At 28.1% G+C, this 20,358-nt stretch overlaps 1 protein-coding gene and 1 long non-coding RNA gene across 2 annotated transcripts in view; one reads left to right on the top strand and one right to left on the bottom strand.

Annotated features, from left to right (window-relative positions):
- The window catches only part of LOC136976998 (serine-rich adhesin for platelets-like), a 121,986-nt gene extending 112,576 nt beyond the window's left edge, over nt 1–9,410 (top strand). Inside the window, exons 6-10 of the mRNA XM_067272406.1 lie at nt 6,528–6,998; nt 7,265–7,512; nt 7,590–7,667; nt 7,924–8,095; nt 8,688–9,410. Coding sequence (XP_067128507.1) covers nt 6,528–6,998; nt 7,265–7,512; nt 7,590–7,667; nt 7,924–8,095; nt 8,688–8,897 — 1,179 coding nt within the window. The 3' untranslated portion in view covers nt 8,898–9,410. The remainder of the gene's footprint in view (nt 1–6,527; nt 6,999–7,264; nt 7,513–7,589; nt 7,668–7,923; nt 8,096–8,687) is intronic.
- Nucleotides 1–19,751, bottom strand: part of LOC136976999 (uncharacterized) — a 34,847-nt gene extending 15,096 nt beyond the window's left edge. Inside the window, exon 1 of the long non-coding RNA XR_010881014.1 lies at nt 19,453–19,751. This is a non-coding gene — a long non-coding RNA (uncharacterized lncRNA). The remainder of the gene's footprint in view (nt 1–19,452) is intronic.
- Nucleotides 19,752–20,358: the final 607 nt, after the last annotated feature.

The raw sequence follows: 20,358 nt of genomic DNA on the forward strand, positions 1-20,358 counted from the left end.
GATAAGGAGTGTTTGTCTATATAAAAAGTGCTAAATTTAAATCTAACAGGTTGGAAAATTCTTAGAACAGAGCGAAATTTTGCTGCTTGGATAGCATTTGATAAGGTATTATTACCGGTTACAAAACCTTCATTTCTTTCTTTACAATTCAGACTTCCAGACAATTCACAATGAGATAAAAGAGACGTGAGAAGAAGCGCACAATGCAGATGAGAACATGGTCCTAGCGACAGTTGTTGACGTCAATGCAGTCCAAGAATGATTGATCGATCCATCAACGCCTCAAAAAAAAAATACTCCATTTCGTCTACTCTTACCCCACAAAAATAGAAAAAAAGAAAGACCTTCTCTAGTTAAACACGCTCAAAATCTTAATATACAAAATTAGCCAATTATTTATTCCCAGAGCTCATTACGCCATGTCTTCGAACCCCAAATCCGGCCTTCCGTAACGAGCACTTAAACCAAACAGTCCATAACGACGTATGGATTGCTGCACTGTTACTCTTCCAGCGCCTACTTATCGTGCTTTCGCTCAATAAATCCAACAAGCCCCAGGGCTAAGTGGGTTGATGGTTGCTTGTTTGGCTAAAGAGGAACGTGTACACTTCGTAAACAAACACGGACCTTGTATATTTGACTTAAATCGCTTGGGTACGAAGAGTAAAGTGTATTGCCTTATAAATAGACGAAGCTCTATTTTTATCAAGTTGAAAGCTTTGTAATTAAATCAAAATTAGTACAATGTTTCAATATCTTAACCGAGCGTACTTAAAGATAAATTACAGATTCTTAAATTTCTCCCCCTTCTCTCTCTCTAGCTCTTTATAGAGATTCATAAATTATGGAAGAATTACTAGAAATCTAAAACGTTCTTCTCCTCCTATTCTAGAAGAGTGAAGAATGTTGTAAAGTTTTGAATCATAAAGCCAACACATTTTTATATATAGCAGTAGCATCATCAAGATAGACGTCCTTCCCACCAAACGTCAAGTAAACGAGCAAAGTTAGCAAATTTCAATAGTCTTCATTTATCATCAGCTGCACTATATAGATTTCCCAATACTTTAGTTGGAATTTGGCCAGAATTGTTCGGCCCCAACGCCTGACTGCGTTAAAGCTTCAGCTTGGTCATTAGCAGCTTCCCAATTTTTAGCCAGCGATTCGCGGACCAACTTCCGGATAATTGTATTTTAATGAGCTTAATGTCCTGCTTTTGTCGGCTATGTCTATTCTTCTGTGTTGAATTTCTATCTTTCAAATGTTAAATGTTTAAATTCCTAACTTTCTCGGGTTAGTCACCCACCCGACTTTCTTAAATCCGTGAGAATTTCGCTAGATTTTGGAGGAAGGAAAATCCATTTTTTCTTTATAAAAGCCATTTTAACTAAGTTAACAGAAACTTCATACGTTTGGCTATAAATTAATATAATCTCTACGAGAATAAACTTTTAAGACATTCTTTAATTATCGTCTACAACTCGACAGAGTTACGGAACCATATAGACACTTACTAGCATAAATTAATGGAAGCAAACACGCTGTGGGCATCTGCCACTTTCCATTATTAAAGATAGACAAGGTGCTTAAATACAAGGCCCATAATGTTGCTATCAAATAAATTGATTCCTTTCTATCAGTAATTGAAATATCCTAGCCGGAGGCAACAGGTGCTGGTGCTGTTACACGACTAAAGACCCGACCATGTCCATAATTAAGACCCTTCTGCAATGGAAGATAGAGTAATCGATCAATAGAATGAATCTTGACGTTTTGTATACGTCCTTCTCCCCCCGGGGTGCAGAGTTATACTGCCATATGGCGACGTATCGATGCTCGTGTCAGTCGCTGCAGAAGACATCTCTAGCCCTCAAAAGTGAAATCCGATAAACTCTTTCGATAGAAATCCTGATATAACAATGCTCAAACGATTATTGGGGGAACCTTTTTTTTTTTTTTTTTTTTTTTTTGTTTTGTTAGCGACTTCTCCGATATGACAAAACGTACTCATTTATTTATCGATAACCTATCTGTAGAATTATTATTTTTTTTTATCTTTAAAAATTGACGTTTGAGAAAGCAATAATCCGATTTGCGACGAGATGTTGATCACGTAGAGAAATCTTTAATGTAGATTGTTATATCTATAAACTCATCCTCTACTCATTAATTTCTCCTTCGAAAAGTTTAAAGTTTAACCTTAAAACTATTTAGAAAGTTCTCAAAAAGTTCGAATTCCCTCTAAACGGAGGTTAATTCTCTTGCAATAATAAATGTAAAACAAAATGGCAATAAGCATTCGGTCATTTGGAACTATATAATAATTGTTAACAAATTCTTTGATTTTGTGAAGGGAAAATATTTAATTAAAGAGGTCTTATCCTTCGAAATAGTTGAATGTTTGGTATGCTGAAGAGTTTTAATTAACCGTTGCTAATAGTTTCCTATTATGGAAAAGGATGACAATCATCGAAATAGCATTTGGTCGTAGTTTTCTAGACTAAACTTTACAATCTGGAACAAATTTAAAAATTGACCAGGATGTTTACTTAGTGTTTCCAGGCTGGTTTTTTTTTTATTTTTATTATTATTATTTGTAAAAGTACAAGTTAGTATGTTTATTTACTCTACTGCCGATTGGGAAATGAGTTTCGCGGAGTGGTCCATGTATGAAAATGTTTAAAATAAATTACTTTCGCTCGGTGGGTTGCGAGAGAAAGGGTGTGGGTGGTCAGACAGTGTAATATCTTTAGTTTACACAGTGATCAGACTGCAAATCAGATGCTACCTGGAAGGAAAATGATTTGCTTCAAAACAGGGGAAGAAGAAGAAGAAAAAAAAAAAAATATATATATATATATATATATATATATATTATTTATAGCTTCTGGTTTACTTACAAGTTACTTCGAAGTTCCATGAACTCAAGAAAATTATTCGCATTTGGTTTTTTATATATATATATATATTATTATTAATACAACACAAACCTGTATTTTGTTTACAAGCAGCTATAAAATATGTAAGTGGTTTAGCAGGTGGTAAACATGCAAATAAGAATAAAAATTTATAATAAAAAATAAATAAATAAATACCTTTAAGGTCTACTTCCTTTCTAATAATTTAATAAATAATTATTTTAAGATATTTTACACGTGGTCTTTGTTTTAAATTTGTGTCAATTTCATTTTTTATTTTCAATTTCACTTTTTTTACTTTATTTTCATTCATTTAAACATTTCAGTTTCGAATGAAAGAAATGTGTAAATAAATGAAATTGAAATGTTAAAAAGAAAGTGAAGTGTTTTAAAAAGTGAAATTTACATTATATTTTGGAGGAGAAGGGAAAAAAAATGTCTGAATGAAACATACAAAAGGAAAGTGAAGACAATGAAATGGAAAGGAAATTTAAAAAATAAATAAATAAAAATAGAATTGTACAAGTATAACGAGGGGGAAAAGGAATTTAAAAAAAATAAAAGCTATAAATAAAAACTAAAGAAATTTACAATAGAAAGAGTGAAAATATAAAAAATAACTGTGATTATAACCTTTTTTTTACTTTAAGTGAAAGATAAAAAAAATTATTATAATTAAATCGATACCATTGAAATTTTCTAATTAATGCTTTAAATTCGCTTCAGAATAAGTAAATTGATTTTTTTTTAAACTATGATAAATTCTATTGAATATTTAAATTTAAAAACTTTCTTAATAAAAATTAAATCATAGGCTATTTTATTTTCATCAAATTTAAAACTAGCAAAATTATATTATAAATTATATAATTTTAAACTAACAAAATTATAAATTTAAAACTAGCAAAATTATATATAACTTATTTAATAATCTCCATATTTTTTATTATATTGTATCATTTAAATTTCTGCCTGCAATTTTTCCTCCCTAGAAAAATTGCAAAATGACAGATTTCTTTCCTCCTCTCTTTTATAAAATGGGAGTTTTATCCGGCTGGATAATAATAGAAAAGAAATATATTACAATTTCGTCATCCGAAACACACAATCTAATTTTCAATTTAAGCGAATAACATGAATATATTATAAATTCAATAGTGCGGAAAGTCTCACAGTCGATCTTTATATTTCTCGACAGAAATGTTTATAAAAATGATCAACGTCGATGATATTTAGAAACGAGTAAGAAGAAGAAGAGGAGGAAGAGAGAGAGAGAGGGGGAAAAAAATCCAATGAAACACCAGCAATAAAATAAAATAAAATAAAAATCAATATAAAAAAAAAGACAATGTTGGTTGGCTTTTGTTCCAATGCATTTCATTTAACTAAGTAAAGTTGCGGGTTTCAAGTCCACCAATTTCAATCGAAAGAGTATAAAATGTTTCTAAAATACCATTTTTTTATCCTTCTATTTTAAATTTCTAATCCTCTATTGAGATTATTTAATAAAATAGAGATTTTTCTCCTTAAATTAAAATTATTGTTTTTATTTTAAAATCGTTTTCTGAAAGTTTAAGAAAATATTATAATTCTTTTTTTTTTACGAACGTAATTTTAATGAATTAAACGTGAAAATTATATCAATTTCATTATGAATGAAATGTAGTAAAAAGAAAGTGAATGAAATAAATACTTTTTACAATTCACTTTCACTTATTAATAAAGGAATGTATGAATGATAAAAAGTAAATAACGAAAATGAAATATGCAAGAGGGAACGAACAATGAATTAAAATGAAATGTAAAGTAATAAAATGCATGTGAAATACGTAGATTCAATATGCTTTTATATATATATATTCCTCTTTCTATATTACGGAGGTGAAAGGAAAAAAAAAACATTTTGATCAACATATTTATGATCGAAATCGGATTTTCAGGATCGATTCCTCTTTGATCTGTTTTGAAAGGAAAAAAAATCCCTCATCTGTATCTACTTAGATCTGACATAACAACAAGATCAGAACACGAAATTGCTGATTTTTCTTTTAAATCCCTATTTTATATATAAATAAAACTTACACTTTTTAAAATTTAATTGATATGGAATTTACAATAATATATTTCATTAAAAAAAATTTATTTACTTTATTTTTATACGGGGTAGAAACTGTTCACTACCCTGTCCTATATCAATTAATAGATTTATGCAAATAAGTCTAGGGAATAGTATCTATCGAAGTCAATGCTATTTTGAAAATCCTTTTTATGTAACATAAGGGAATGTATGGAAGAAATTTTAGATATAAGGTTACAAAGTTTACTGACGCTTCTTTAGAATGAAGCACACGTCAGAAGAAGCTCACCTGACAAACTACTTCACTACCTAAGATATCGAATTTCATACCAACTGGTTTTCTTGTTTCATTCTTTTAATCTTAGCCAGCATCTAAGTTAAAAAAGAGAGAGAGAGAGAGAAAATTCTTCTGGGAGGAGGAACGTTATAGTATAAGCAATGAGATTAGAAAGAAATAACCATTTAAAGCCCAAAAAATCTTTTATAAACTTAAACAATATTATCAGGTTTCTTTTTATTTTAAAAACTTTATAAATTTAGTTATTAAACTACGTTGAATTTAGAAAAACGGTGGCTTAATTTATATTGAACATTGCAGAATAAGGAAAATATTATAACTACTTTAAACTGGAAAATATTATAGAAGATGCTTACAATTATTAGATTCTATAAGTTTAAGTTAGATGAATGGAAGAAGCTTAGAAAGTTTCTGAAGTAAAGAGGATCAATGATCATAATATGTGTTAATAACATACGTTGGTTCGCTTATAATCTTTCAGGTCGGTAACGTGATAAATGCAAAAGTCATTCGATCCCTGACAGATTGTTGCTTAATCTTCGTGGATCTGAATCCACCTGTGGGGATCCCTAGAGTGTAGACAGCAATACCGACATCACCCTAATCTCCACGTCTTGTTCCATCCACATTAGTTTGGTTCAACTCTCGTCACCATAGCAACCAATCCCAATAATATCTGTTGAGTGGGTCTGTACTGGCAAAAAACTTCTTCATCCTTTTGTCTTTGAATTGTAGAGGAGCAGCCGAGAGAAGGAGAGAGAGAGAGCTTTAATTCTATCAAGTGGATTTTTAGGTAGTGTGTCGCCAATTTTATTGCTGAAAACGCGAATATTTTGTTGTTGGATGCATTTTATGCTCCCTTTTCCAATTGTAGAAGAGTAAAGGCTGTAAATCAGAATTTTTATGGTTAATTTCTACTTCACGTTTGATGTTCACACTAATCAACCTTAAGTCTCGGGTTGGAGTGGGATCGCTGGGAATCTATGCAATGTTTCATTACTTATTTTCTTTATGACGCTCTTGAAATGAAGTTTTTAATAATGAAAAACTTTTCACATAGCATAATTCTATATTTGTCAGATAATAAATAAAAGATGAGGATATACAGAAGTCATTGTTGAATGCTGTTCATACTTCGTTCTACGTAATTTTGTTCTGTTGTTTCTACTTTTTTCTGTGTTCTACGTAATCTTATAACAATTCAGTAGAAATGAAACAATTTTTACAATTTCAGGCAAAGAAGATAGTAGGGAAAACACGCCATAATGACCCATTAATCAGCAGCGTTTTAGAACTCAACACATCATCTAACCCCGACATGGACATTGTAACTACTAATAATGGAACATTCCACGACTCTGCACATCCCTCTTCTTCAGGATCATCATCTCCAACATTCCTCGGTAGGAACAGTAACTTTTCTTTGGCTCTACAAGTTACAACTTCCGTAACGAACGGTGACGCAACAAGCGGTGATCTGTGGTCTCCGAGTAGCAGCGAAGATAACAATTCTCCTACAGAACTGAACACGTGGAAGCAGATGAAAGAAAAACCACCCCTGCTGAAAACAGTAGACGTTGGAGAAAAATCTGATGGAAAAGTAATGAGTCATAATCGTCCTCTGTCGGGGGGATACGTTAACGAAGCTTCAAATTGGGAAGGAAAAAACAGTCAAGAGATTAATCCACTCTCTCCTAAGAAAAATGTGAGTTTTTGGTGCCAATTTTAAACTTTAAATGTAATTTAACAACAGAATCGTATACAGGAACCCATTTTATGGTCTTTTACTCTATAAAAATTACTTTTTCAAGCTATGAAATAAATGAAACTCTTTAGATTTCGCCTAAAATTTAAACACAGATTTATATTGTATATAAATGCCGAAATAACAGGCATTGTACATTATAAATGGCTGTATTAAGACTTGTTTTTTTAAATAAATTTACACAGGATTAAATTATTTTTATACAGAGCTTCCAGTTGTGTAGAACGAGCCAGTTACCGACGGCACCAGTCACTGATGAAGAAAGTCTGTTGGAACTCTCTAGTGATTTCAGCAGTAAGAGGTCATCTCAGTCTTCTTGTGATCATAGTGCACCCTCTCTTTCCGATTCTGTGGTATCGGGGGACGATAAATCAGAATCGGTAGGATGTAGAGGAAAACGAATAAGTCATAGCAGTAGTAACAGCAGTACACCACCCCCACCTCCACCGGAAAGGTATATTACAATAACTTCAACTTATTATTATTATTTTATATATATTTAACCCTTTTCTTCATTACCTTTGTGTATAGATACGATTCTCTTCACGCTCAGATGTCGGAAGAGAAAGAACTTAAGGGTGCACCTTGGTTCCAAGCAGGAATACCGAGGTTAGTCGACACATTTGCATAATTTTAAAAGGGCTACTTTATTCAAAATTAAATTAATTTTTTTATAAATCGATGATCCAGAAAGCTCACATAAGCCATAATTAAGTAAAATCAAATATTTCAAACTTGAGTAAGATGTTCTCTAGAAAAATGTATATATATATATTTTTCTTCCTCCTTTTCTAAAAACTTTGACGTGATTTTTAATTATAAATTTTTTGAAGTAGGTGATTGTTGAACGTGTTCATTTTTTCAGGGAGATAGCGTTGGAAGTGTTGGCTCAAGAGCCTGTAGGATCTTTTATGGTGAGAGAAAGCACGAGTAAACCAGGATGCTACGCTTTGTCTCTGCGAGTGCCTAGAGATTTCCACCCATCCGGAATTGCCCATTATCTTATCATGAGAACAAATCGAGGTTACAAGATCAAGGTTTGTGTTTGCACTAAAATTTATCTTTGTCACCGGGAAGTAGATAAGTTGTCAGCTACACCACTAATTATTAGGGACGATAAATTTTTTAGTGTTTTCCTTCTTTTCTTATAACTCTTTCACATAAATAATTCTTAACATAGAAGAAAAATTATCAATTTATATAATTTAAGAAACGGAATCTTTTAAAATTTCAAGATGCATTTAATGATTTAAGTCCTGTTTGGGGACAAATAAAATTTTAAATCATTAATAATATAAAATTATTTAAGAAAGGGTCTGAGGTCTATCAAAAATGTGGAAGTCCCCAACCTCTCCTAAAGCTAAAAAATATCAATTATATATTTTTAATCATTTATATAGTTTTATATCATGTTTTCCTGTGTAAAATACTAAATTTAGGAGCCCGTCGATGTTCTAGGCTCGATCCAAGACCTGCTTACTCCCTTCTACCTTAATCATAAATACCTGAAAACACATTCTAATTAGCACCAATATCATTTAAAATTTACTTTTCTAAATTCAAAGTCGAACTTTTATTAATGATTTTCATTAAAAATACTTCATTAATATATATATATTTCTTTTTTAGGGTTTCACCAAAGAATTCAGCACATTGACTGCACTCATTACTCACCATTCCGTCATGCCAGAGTTATTGCCATGTCCTCTTTGTTTATCTCGATATAATCCAACATTCCGTAAATTGGACTCATCTCAGGACATGGTGGACATCGACGAAGATCCAGATTACAATTTACTTGCCGATTTTCGTAAAATGATGGCGGATTTAGATGCATGATACCTGCATTATCCGTAATAACAATTATAGGTTTTTGTACAGGAAGCTATTTTAATGGCATAAATATAAATATATAAATATAAATATATATATATATATATATATATATAAAAGTGCTTTCTTGGTTTTTGGAAGAAACAAAAAAAAATAAAAATAAATACAAATCCAGAATATATTTTAATACTGTTGTACAGGTGATTGTAGAAAGATGTAATTACGTACGTCTACATTATATTGTATGATCAGGACCCCCAACCTTTTTAAACACCTTTGCTCTAAATTATAAGCCTTCAATGCTTCGAATTTAGTCACGTGATTCTATTTGGTCACGCTTTCTTAAAAATTAGGAAGGTCCTCTAACGATTTTTAAACGTCACTGTCGCTTTTAAGATTAAAAATATTGAGCAAAAATGCATCTTAAATGGACTGTTAACGAAGTTTGGGGGTCCTCGTTGTAAATGATCCTTGAAGCTCAAATTCTTTATTTGTAATAAAAGCGAAAAAATCTCTTGATTTAATAGTTTAATTTTCGTTTTTTAAATTTTGAACTTAGCCAAAAAAAATTAATAAGCAAAAAGAATGATATTTAAAAAAGTAAAGTAACATTGGAACTAAGATTGCTGTGATAAAGAAGAGACTTTTGTGTGCCTCCTATGAGAAATAATAGCGTTTAATCTTTATAATTTAAAAAAAATTAATCCAAATTAATGTATTATTATATGTATTTTTTTCTTTTAAAAAATACAAGATAATAGAATAATTTTATTATTATTATTTACAGAAGTACTAGGGCTCTCGAGTAAATTTCACAGTTCCTAGTCAATGATTTTAACTAAAAAAAATTTTTTTTTCGAAGAGACTATTATTATAATAATGATTGCAAATTTTTCATTCATTATGTCCGTTTAAATAAAAAGTCAATTCAATGCTTATAATTGCGATAAATAAGAAAACTGATAAGAAAATTTTAAAAATATATACATTATACAACAGTACATTTTTCACGAAAATTCGAAGAAAAAATACAAAAAAAAAATTGCATTTTTAAAAAAGTCAATTTCTTTTTTTTCAACAATTGAAATCGACAAAAAATGTAAAAAAAAAAAATCTCAAAAAAATAAAAACAAAAATGAAATTTACAATTATTACAATAATAAACAATGAAATTTACATAATAAAAATTTAAAAACAAATCACAAAACTTAAACAATCGATTGTCTTTTTTAAGAATAAAAAAAAAATCAATAAAAATTTTCAAAAAAATACATAAAATTAAATCAAAAATAAGCTATTAAAAAACGATGATAATTTATTGAAATATTTCGACTTCGCTCAAATTTAGATAATAATAATAATTCTTTTTTTTTAACTTTTTAACGTTTAGTAGTAATTATTTCGAATAGGTATGTCTATTTTAAAAAATAAAAATATCTGATGATTAGTGATGGAATGTATGTGAAATGTAATATGTTATTATATGGCACTTATATGATGTTTGCTGTAAATGCGGAGTGAATATGTAAATTACAAAAGGTGATTTTTGTAGTCATATCTAGTCTTTCTGACGCCAATTAATTAAGATTTATCATAAAACAAAAATAATAAATAATTAAAAAATATGTGGATATTTGAATGAGGTTTTCCTGTAAATTCCTTTATTTCCCCCCTCCCCCATTTCCTCATTGTTCTCTGGTTATATATCTTATATTTTTTATTATTATAAATATTTTTATTATTTTTCAACTGTTAAATTTTTATTTAAAAATTCTCTTTGAAATTTGTCCATAACTTCCTATAACAAAACTGATGTAATATATCATTTTATATTATATATATATATATACAAAAAATGTGTCATGTTTTAAACTTTTTTTTTGTAAAAGTATGTTTGACAATTCTATTAAATATTTTTTTGATAATAGTAAAATATTCGTGTTTTATTATAAATTAATTTTTTTTCCTCGCGTAGCAAAGACCTACAGAATCGTGCTTCGATTAGCGCTAAATTAAGTGTATGGCGCTAAACCGAAGTACTCAACAATACTTGATGAGGTTTATACAGTTTAAAATCACACATTTTGGTGTTCACACATCTGTAATTTAGTAATTCACAGATACTGAAGGATTGCCTATTTAATATGCATAGGAAATAACCGTTGGTAAGTACTCATTGGCGCTTTACAAGGGTGCGCTGTAACGAGGTTCGACTTTACGTTGTTTGGCAAATAATGCAGCGCCATCTGGTATCAATATTTACAAATATTAAACGAACTTTAGTAAAAATAAATTACAATTAAAATTTTCTTAAATTTAATTCAATTCATGTCGAATATTTCAAAAATAAATTTTATTAAATTCCGATACAAAAGTATTATAAATCAAGAACAAAATCTGATTAGAATGTAAATATTTATAATTTAATTTTAAATAAATTGTATAAAAAATTTTACAGATTTTCTTAAAAATTTTAATAAATAAAATTTTTACGACTATTTCTTTCCTTTTTTTTTCTTTTTAATATAATTTTCTCGGCGATCTGTTGAATAAAAAGACATGCTTTTAAGCTAATAAGATCAGCTTTTAATTTAATGGATTCAATCCAAAATCCGATTATTTTTTTTTTAATGAAATTTAAAATCAAAAATTAAAAGTAGCGATGAAACAATTTTAAAAGCGGTTAAAATGCAGGAGGAAAAAAACAAAAATTACCTTCATATTTTTTTTAGATCAGTAATTACAACATGAAATAGACTCTTAAATATTTGAAAAAATTAATTAAATTATATTTTATAAAATTCAAAAGTAAAAATAATTGACATTTAAAATATTAGCTCCTAAATATTAATTTTAAATATTTATGATTATTTTATTAATTAAGTATTAATTTTTAAGTTTATTCAAAAGTTTTTATATAAATTTATTCTAAAGGAAGCATTCGACAGACTTAATTTTTAAAGGTGCTTTTTCAGATTAAGTTATTTAAACAGCAACAAGCTGCTTAACTTTCCCGGCAACTTTCAAATTTGGTGGCGCCATCTGTTATATTTTTTAAAAATTTATATTTTTAATTATTATAAATTGGCAAAGAGCTTAATTTTGAGGGTACAGACGGGTTTTATAAAAAACTGTAAAGGCTAACAACGAATAAAATCGTCAATAAGTCCTACCCTACTCGAGATACGACACACGACACCCTTTACCTCCCCACCCCCTCGACTTTTAACCACCAAAATTGAATAGTATCGATCTCCCTAATACACTGCAAAATTTCAAAAATTTTCAACAAAAAGCACAGGAGTTATTAAGCTTCAAAGTGGATAAACAAAATCCTGCCCTCCCACACAGAAAAAAAATCTCTGAATTTTTTTTTTTTTTTCATTTCTGGACGTTTGAAGGTCCCCAGAGTCCAAAAAATGTAATCTGGGGGGGTCATTTTTTGACCGATCGCCACTTTCCCTGTGTTATGCATAACAGAGTCGGAAAAGTAATGTACTGTATTTTTTAAATACCTTTTTAATTATTTAAAATGAAATTTTATTACATAATTTTTTCTTCTTACAAGTATTAATTTTTTGATCAAACCATTCACATATGTAAATAGGTGCAATTAATGATGTCTGGTTTACTGCAAAATGTTATTAAGAGAAATTTCATATCGTCTCGAGCATACGAAGTAGCGTATAAATATAATAATCAGTTAATTAAACCAATTAAAGATATTATGCACGGCTTGCTTATATTAACACACCTATTCATTAACACCGTAGATAATTACTAATATTCTATGTAAATTTTATGAATGATATTTGCTAGTGATAAAAATCTTCCCTTTTGAACAACATTCTGAGCACGTTAATAACTTTTAATAAACTTTTCGTGCCTCCATCTGGTTTTAAGGAAACGAATTAATTGTTGTTCTTAAACGTGTTTATGTGCATATTATTTTTAATGGAGTGTTATGAAATTTGTTAAATTATCTCGCTAATTCTACAGAATTAAAATATATAAAGAAAGAAAGACGGAGAAAATAAAAAGAATTTAATTAGAAAATATTAAAATTTTATGAATGAAACTTTAAGAAATTGATAGTTTCATTCAGAAAAAAAAAAAAAATGAAACAAAACAAATTTGTCAATTTCTTAAAACCTAACAATACGAAATTAACAATTAAAATGAATGAAATGAAAAGGACATTTTTTTTCCCTGAATGTCTTTTTCATTTCATTCATTTTAATTGTTAATTTCGTATTGTTAAGTTTTAAAAAATTGGCAAATTAATTTTTATCAATGAATGAAATTACTAATAATCAATTTCAATTGTTTGTAAATTTAATAAAATATGAATTGACGAAATATTGTCAATTTCTTTTTTAAAATATCGAAATTGATTATTAAGAGAGTTTCATTCATAGAAAAAAATAAATTTGTCAATTTCTTTGTATGAAATTAATGAGCAAAATACATTTTCAAGAACATATTACTGAAAATTTTTAAAAGTTGACAATTAAATTTTACTTTCCAACCAATTTTTTAAAGACAAGTCTACAGAAAGTTTATAATTATCTTCTTTTTTTATATACATTATTTTAATGAATAAACAAAAACAATCACCTCATAACTATTTTTTTTCTTAATAAATATTACCAAGATTCGAATATTGTATAAAAATCATAGAAAAAACTTTTTTAAACAATTCGTTATAATAAATGTATACATTAATTCGATTTTATGAGCAATACTTCATCAAACATAAAAGTAACTAAAAATTAATGAATTTTATTTTTAATATTATTACATAGGAAATTCTTAAAAATTCTTTCTAAGTTTGTAAGTAAATATTTTCGAGTTGCTGTTTTCATATTGCAGACCTATAAATTCCCCATTGTCGTATATCTGTCCGTCCGTCCGTCCTTCGTTAATCTCGAGAACATAGTTAGATGGATGAAAATCGAGACCAGATATGAAAATCTTAGAGACAGAAGACCCCGTTTAACACGAACTTCCGGTCAGGACCGGAAGTTGCGTGATTTTTTAAATTAAAATTGCTGCCTGGCATTGCGAATTGGGAGAAAAATATATATAGTGTTGTTACGAAGACGTGTATGTATATATATATATATATATAAAACTATTAAAAATAATAATAATAATAAATTTAAAACCACACATTCCTAATTTATAAAGAATTTATTAAGAATAAAAAAAATTACTTCCTCAATTACTTTTGTTTTTAATAAGTTAAACACGTAACAAACTTTGTTCATCATTTACCGAAACGGCCATTTTTTTTTAATTAAAATGGTTAATTCTAAGTTAATTGAGTTGTTAAAATTTTCTTTATATAGGAAATTAATTTCTCGATATAACGTCCTACCTAATTACGTATCGATTTTCAACGTTTTCTTTCCTACTATTGATGTTTGAATAAGAGAAAATGTAAAAGAAAAATAGCAAGTTTTAAATCTCTCTCGCTCTCTCTTACATATTGATTCGAATTTTACCCTTTTTTTTATTATTTTACATAAGTCTAACTTACTGAATTTACAATACTATAATAAGCAAGTTGATAAAAAGTTTCACTCCGGAGAAAAACAACTTATTTCCTCCTATCTGATGTTTTCAGATTGTCTTTGGGGAAATGACTTGTTCTCCGGAGCAATTCTTCTTTCGACAATTGCAATTTATCGGTTCTTACATTCGCTCTTTAAACTTTATATTTTTTCTCTCCTTTTTTTTATTCTTACAATAAAAGTCGATTTGAGAATAAAATTGAAACCCTTCGATTCTCTATGTTAACATCATATTGCCTCGGATATAATGTTAACTTAATGTACATAATCCCGATTATTTTAATGCTTAAAAAGACAATTTTTTTTTTAAAACGAAGAAACAAAATTAAATAGTAAATAAATAGTTTAAATGATAGAATAAGTCTATAGCCTACACGGTTGCGGACATTTTGGGGGTGAATGAGCTTTAATAGTAGTAATAAATGTATATTTTAGGAGTAAATGAAAAGATTTTGCTACGGAAGAATTGATAGAACACTATGTAAATTCAATTATAGGAGCATAAAAATGAAGAGTTTAATGAATAAACATACAAGAAACAAAAATCCCATGTGATGAGCTTCTACTAAAAATTCAAGCAAGTTAATATAATGACTAATTTAACTCAGAAACAAGAATGATGAAGGAAATGGCATATCGTTAGTAGTCTACCACTAAAAATAACATATTCATGAGTTAATTCATTGATTGCTTTTAATTCAATTTTTTCTTTTTATATATTTTATTATGTAATCTATACACAAAGTCAATTAACTGAATTACTCAATAAAATAATTATTTTCTCTACTATCACGTATTATAATACATCCTATACACATATTAATTAAAGCTAATTGTAAAATTAATTTTTTAAATAATATTATCAATTAATTTTACAACTTTTTATTATCTGTTTTATCCAATAAACAAGTATAGCATTTCAAATATTTTACTTTAAAAAAAAAAAAAAAATTGATTAATCAGCATTGGCAGAAGATTAATAAGGAAGAAAAGTTTAAAAATTATTCATCAAAGTAAAATTTAAAGGATTTGGAAAGCAAATGATTCATTTTAAGGATATTTACTCAGCAGGAACGGTTTGTATCTCATTCACAAAGTAGTTAAGTTCGAAAGAATCGCTTGTTCATAAATGACACATCATTAGCACGCTACTATAAAGGAAACTTTAACAACCGTAAAAATCCTCATAAAAATTATAAATTCACTATTCGAGCTTTAATATTCTTTCGGGAATTTCAAGATATATCATTTATTGTAAGTAGTAAAAAATTTTACAGTTTATTCATAAGACTCGTATAAGCATAAACTGAGTGAGTAAACCGAGAACTGAAGCGAAAGGACTAAGCTCTGAAAACCATAAAAATTTACAAATAAAATCGATAAAATAATAAAAAATATATGTATATATTTATATTTACTTATTCTTATTTTTTAAATATAAAAAAATTAAATTTTTTGAGCTTCTGACTAGTGCCTGAACTATCATCCTCCTCTATGTGATAGAGGAAGATGATAGAGGATTTCCCAGGTAATAGGAAATGAGATATGAATAATAAGACCTCAAAACAAAAATAAAAGTGAGAAAATATTAAATAAAATTAAATTTATAACTTAAAAATTATTATAAAATAGATAAGAGTCATGTTTTAATTGCTATAAAAAAGATAAAGTTAATTAATCTTAAAGATTTTTCTAAATTATTACATCGAAATTGGTTTACTGAAGAATAATAATTCACTTTTCTCTTTATTAAAATAATCTAACAACTAATTAAATTTGCATTATATATTTACAGGAAAAATATTCTAATAAACGAACATTCTTCTTTCTCTTCTTTTTATACTTCAATTATAATTTATAATAATCGATAATAATTATATATCATATTAATTAATTAAATATTTATCACTAAATTTACATTTTTCGAGTCACTCGACCGAAAGATAAAAGAACTTTTTTTTTTGCATGAAAATTAATATTTAAATAGCTGTATACACACGAAGCGTATACACATTTAAATGCTTTTAATTTATAAAATTTATTAAAATTTTAAGCAATTAAAAATATTATTTTTAATTTATTTTTTTTTTAAATTCTCTCCTCTTCTTTTATACTTATTTACACCATTACGACTGTCAACTCCATTAAATTATATGCAAAAGTAGAGTATTTATATAAGGTAAAATTTCAAAAATCTATCTCTTAGGAGCGATTTACATCTGGAAATTCTCTGTATTATCATTAAATAAAACATAATTAAGTTCATTATGTGCTTAATCTGTTGTGTTAATAGACTAAATAATGGCTCTTAACCACTAATAATTGCTATCATTAGAGGAAAACACGATCCTATCTCGTTTACTTTTTTAAATCTGGAAATTAGTTTTCAAAATAATTGGGATCAAGTATTACTTTAAAGTGGTTGCTTTGATGGGAAGGTTGTTTAATGCTCTTGATATTCTCTCGCCATAGAAGGTTAGAATTAAGGGGAAAAAAAAGAAAGAAAAAGTAGAATGTGACATCGACAAGCAATAAAATAGACAAATAAATCTAAGGGGTGTAAACATTTTGAATTGCAACACACGTATAGCTTATCTACTGTATACATTCTCCTAACCACTCATTAATTGTTCGATCTAATTTCTCATTTTTATGAATTATTAAAGATATAAAATTATATATTATATAATTTAAACTAATGTATACGTAGTTCAGATGTTAAAAATTAATTATTATTATTTTAACACGTTAATTTGTATGGTTATACTTAAGTCTTGTTTTAACTATATGTGGTTATTATAGTCAAAACATATAACCTTTCATACGAATAAAGAAGACAAAGTAAATAATTCAAGTCAAAAATCGCCTACAATTAAGTCATTTTATATGACATAAATTAGCTTCACTCACTTCTTGTTTTATTTTTTAAAATTTTATTTATTTATTTATGTTGGAAATTACACGATGATATACATTAAAAAAATGACATTTATGAAAGAATTAAATCTATTAATTACACAGTAAAACCTGTCTAAAACGGAATAAATAATTCGGTATCGTGGCATCACTCTAAGCAGGTTTTACTGTATTCACGAGTTTATCATGATCAATTAAGATAAGTGTAAACTATAATATAAGAACCATCAAACTTTTCCCTCCCCTTATTTGATTTTTTTCTTTGTTTATTTACAAAGATAAACGGTGCCCAGCCCCCTTGGTTACGTTACTGGTTAGCTGTATCGTCATCTTCAACCTTATCAATTTCATTATGACGTCATCTGAATCGTACTCTCTTTCCTTTCTCTGCTTTTATATAGGTCTATAACTGAGAAAAAGTATGGCGATCGGTTAAAAAATGACCCCCTCCCCCAAGATTTTTACACTTTTTGACTTAGGACACCTTGAAACATCGAGAAATGCAAAAAAATTCGGGAGGTAATTTCTATATGTATGGATGTTAATGAATGTTTATATGGGGGGAACGATTTTGTTCACCCTGTTTGAGCCTTAATATTTCCTGTGCTTTTATTCGAAATTTTCTGAAATTTTACAGGGGGGTTTGTTTACTAGGGGGATTGATGCTGTTAAATTTTGGTAGTTAAAGGTCGACGGGGTGGGGAGATAATGGGGATCGTGTAGAGTAGAGTCGAACTTAATGACGATTTTACTCGTTATTACCATTTACAATTTTTTTTTTTTTTTATAAAACTCATCCCTACCCTCAAAATTAAGCTTTTTGCCATTTTATAATAGTTAAAAATATTTTAAATTTTTTTAAATATGATAACAGATGGAGCCATTAAAATTTTAAATGTTGCCGGGAAAGTTGAACAACTCGTTGCTTGTTTGCCATTGCCTCGTAGAAAGGCGAAGTGTCAAAAACAATTTTCTATTTTTTTTTACACTTTTTACGTCATATTGCATCTGGAAGGATTACAATAAACGTTTCTTCGCCACTAAATATAGAAGTTAGCATTTTCGAAAGAATTTGGATGCTTTTTAAGCTAACTCCTTGATCTAAAGACTGTAGTTTTTAAATTCTTGTGGAACATCACTATAATACAACACTTGATGTCGGGATACGCCGAGCAACTGTCAATAATAAAATTTTTCCTTCGCTCCGGCGATCGAAATTTGCTGCTGTTAATTAGTAATATTAGCAATTTTGGTCTTCAAATAATTTTCCTCCTGCACAAGTTTCTCCTTTGAATTTTATCATATTGTAAGCCTATAAAACACCCTCGATTCATCGGCATTTCTAAGTTCGTTATTAGTGAGCAGTTAAGGAATCGGTGAAATAAGAAAACTGGCAGAGTATATTTTTAAAATTTGAATTCTGGAGGGATAACATTGATTTTAAACCTGAAAAATTAATACTGGTCTTATACCTTTGTTCATTACAGACAGCAGTTATTAATTTTACAAACGAAGTATGCTATTATGATCTTCAAATAAAAATTGTATGTTTGCCTAAAGATTTAATATATTAATTAATCCACCTTTAAATCTACCATAGTTTCAAGAACGTATAGCAGGGACAGAACTCAATGGTGTTTACTCAATATCCAACAATCGATGAGAAAAATCTCCACAATTCCACTAAGCCCATCACAACATATGAAACAAATTTGTCCATGTTGTATATAGCCTAAACCTGTGCAAATCATCTTGAATATTTTTCTTGTAAATTACCTTTAGTCTAAAAACGGATAACAATTTTCCATAAGATGTATTATAAACAATTCTCTGTTGCAACTTCTTCAGGTAAATTAAGAGCGATTCATTTCTCGTTTTTAGACTAAACGTATCTCACTAGACATAATATACCATGAGAAATATTACATCTAGTTACACTTTAACCCAGAAAATCTTTGTTAGTTTGTTTTAGAAATTCAATATTATCTGTTATAACGTTTAATTGTGTATTAAGATTGATAAAATTCTCTTACATCAGATACAAAGATGATATCGTATTGCTTACTAACCTGTTATGACGCGAAATCAAGAAGTAATAAACTTTTATCTTTGTGTATTTAATGCTGAAGCATCTTGAAATGATGTCATATTATCTTGTAGTTCCTCTATTAACACATTCTCCGTAGCAAGTATTCCGAGGGCGACCACTTCTCTTATTTGCATATTTTAACGTTGATGTCTTCATCGGGGGGTCAAGGAAAATGTCCAGTATTTTGCTGTGTCGTTTATAATCAGAAGTATTTGTAAAATAACCAACAAACCAAACAAAACATACTTAAATTAAATAATAACTCCAAATCAATTCAAAAGCCAGCAAGATTCACTCGTCAAAGCAAAACCTCACCAGTACTTTTAAATGCCATTCTTCTGCATATTAAATTCTATAAATTGTATAAAAGGAATTAATATATTCAGCTTTAATTAATACTTGATATTAAATTAATTAAATATTTAATAAACACAGTCGAATCTCTCTTTCGAACAACGTCCATTTTTTTATGTTTTCTTCAGTGGCAATTCTTTGGAGGTTTCTTTGGGTGTACTTTTATAATTTTTTGATGAATTACTTTCTTTTAATGTTATTCTGTGTAAAAATTATTATATTAAAAGTTATTATGTGTAGAAATAATTTTCTTCATCATCCTCTTTTTTGAATGTTATTTTTAAAGGTCTTAATTTAAAAAACATTATTATTTTTATAAAATAATGAAAGCAAGTATAAATTTTTATTATTTATAAAAAGCAACTATTATGTTTACCCAGCATAATAAATATAGTACCATAGATACAAAACAATACATAAATATAAACAAAAACACAACTAGATGATGATTTTAGAGTATTACAAATTATAAAATTATATATAGCAGTGTCAAAATAGAAACAATTCTCTGTTATAATTTACATAATATCAT

The sequence above is a fragment of the Centruroides vittatus genome, unplaced genomic scaffold, assembly GCF_030686945.1.
Source record: "Centruroides vittatus isolate TY-2023 unplaced genomic scaffold, ASM3068694v2 contig_439, whole genome shotgun sequence".
Classification (NCBI taxonomy): domain Eukaryota; kingdom Metazoa; phylum Arthropoda; class Arachnida; order Scorpiones; family Buthidae; genus Centruroides; species Centruroides vittatus.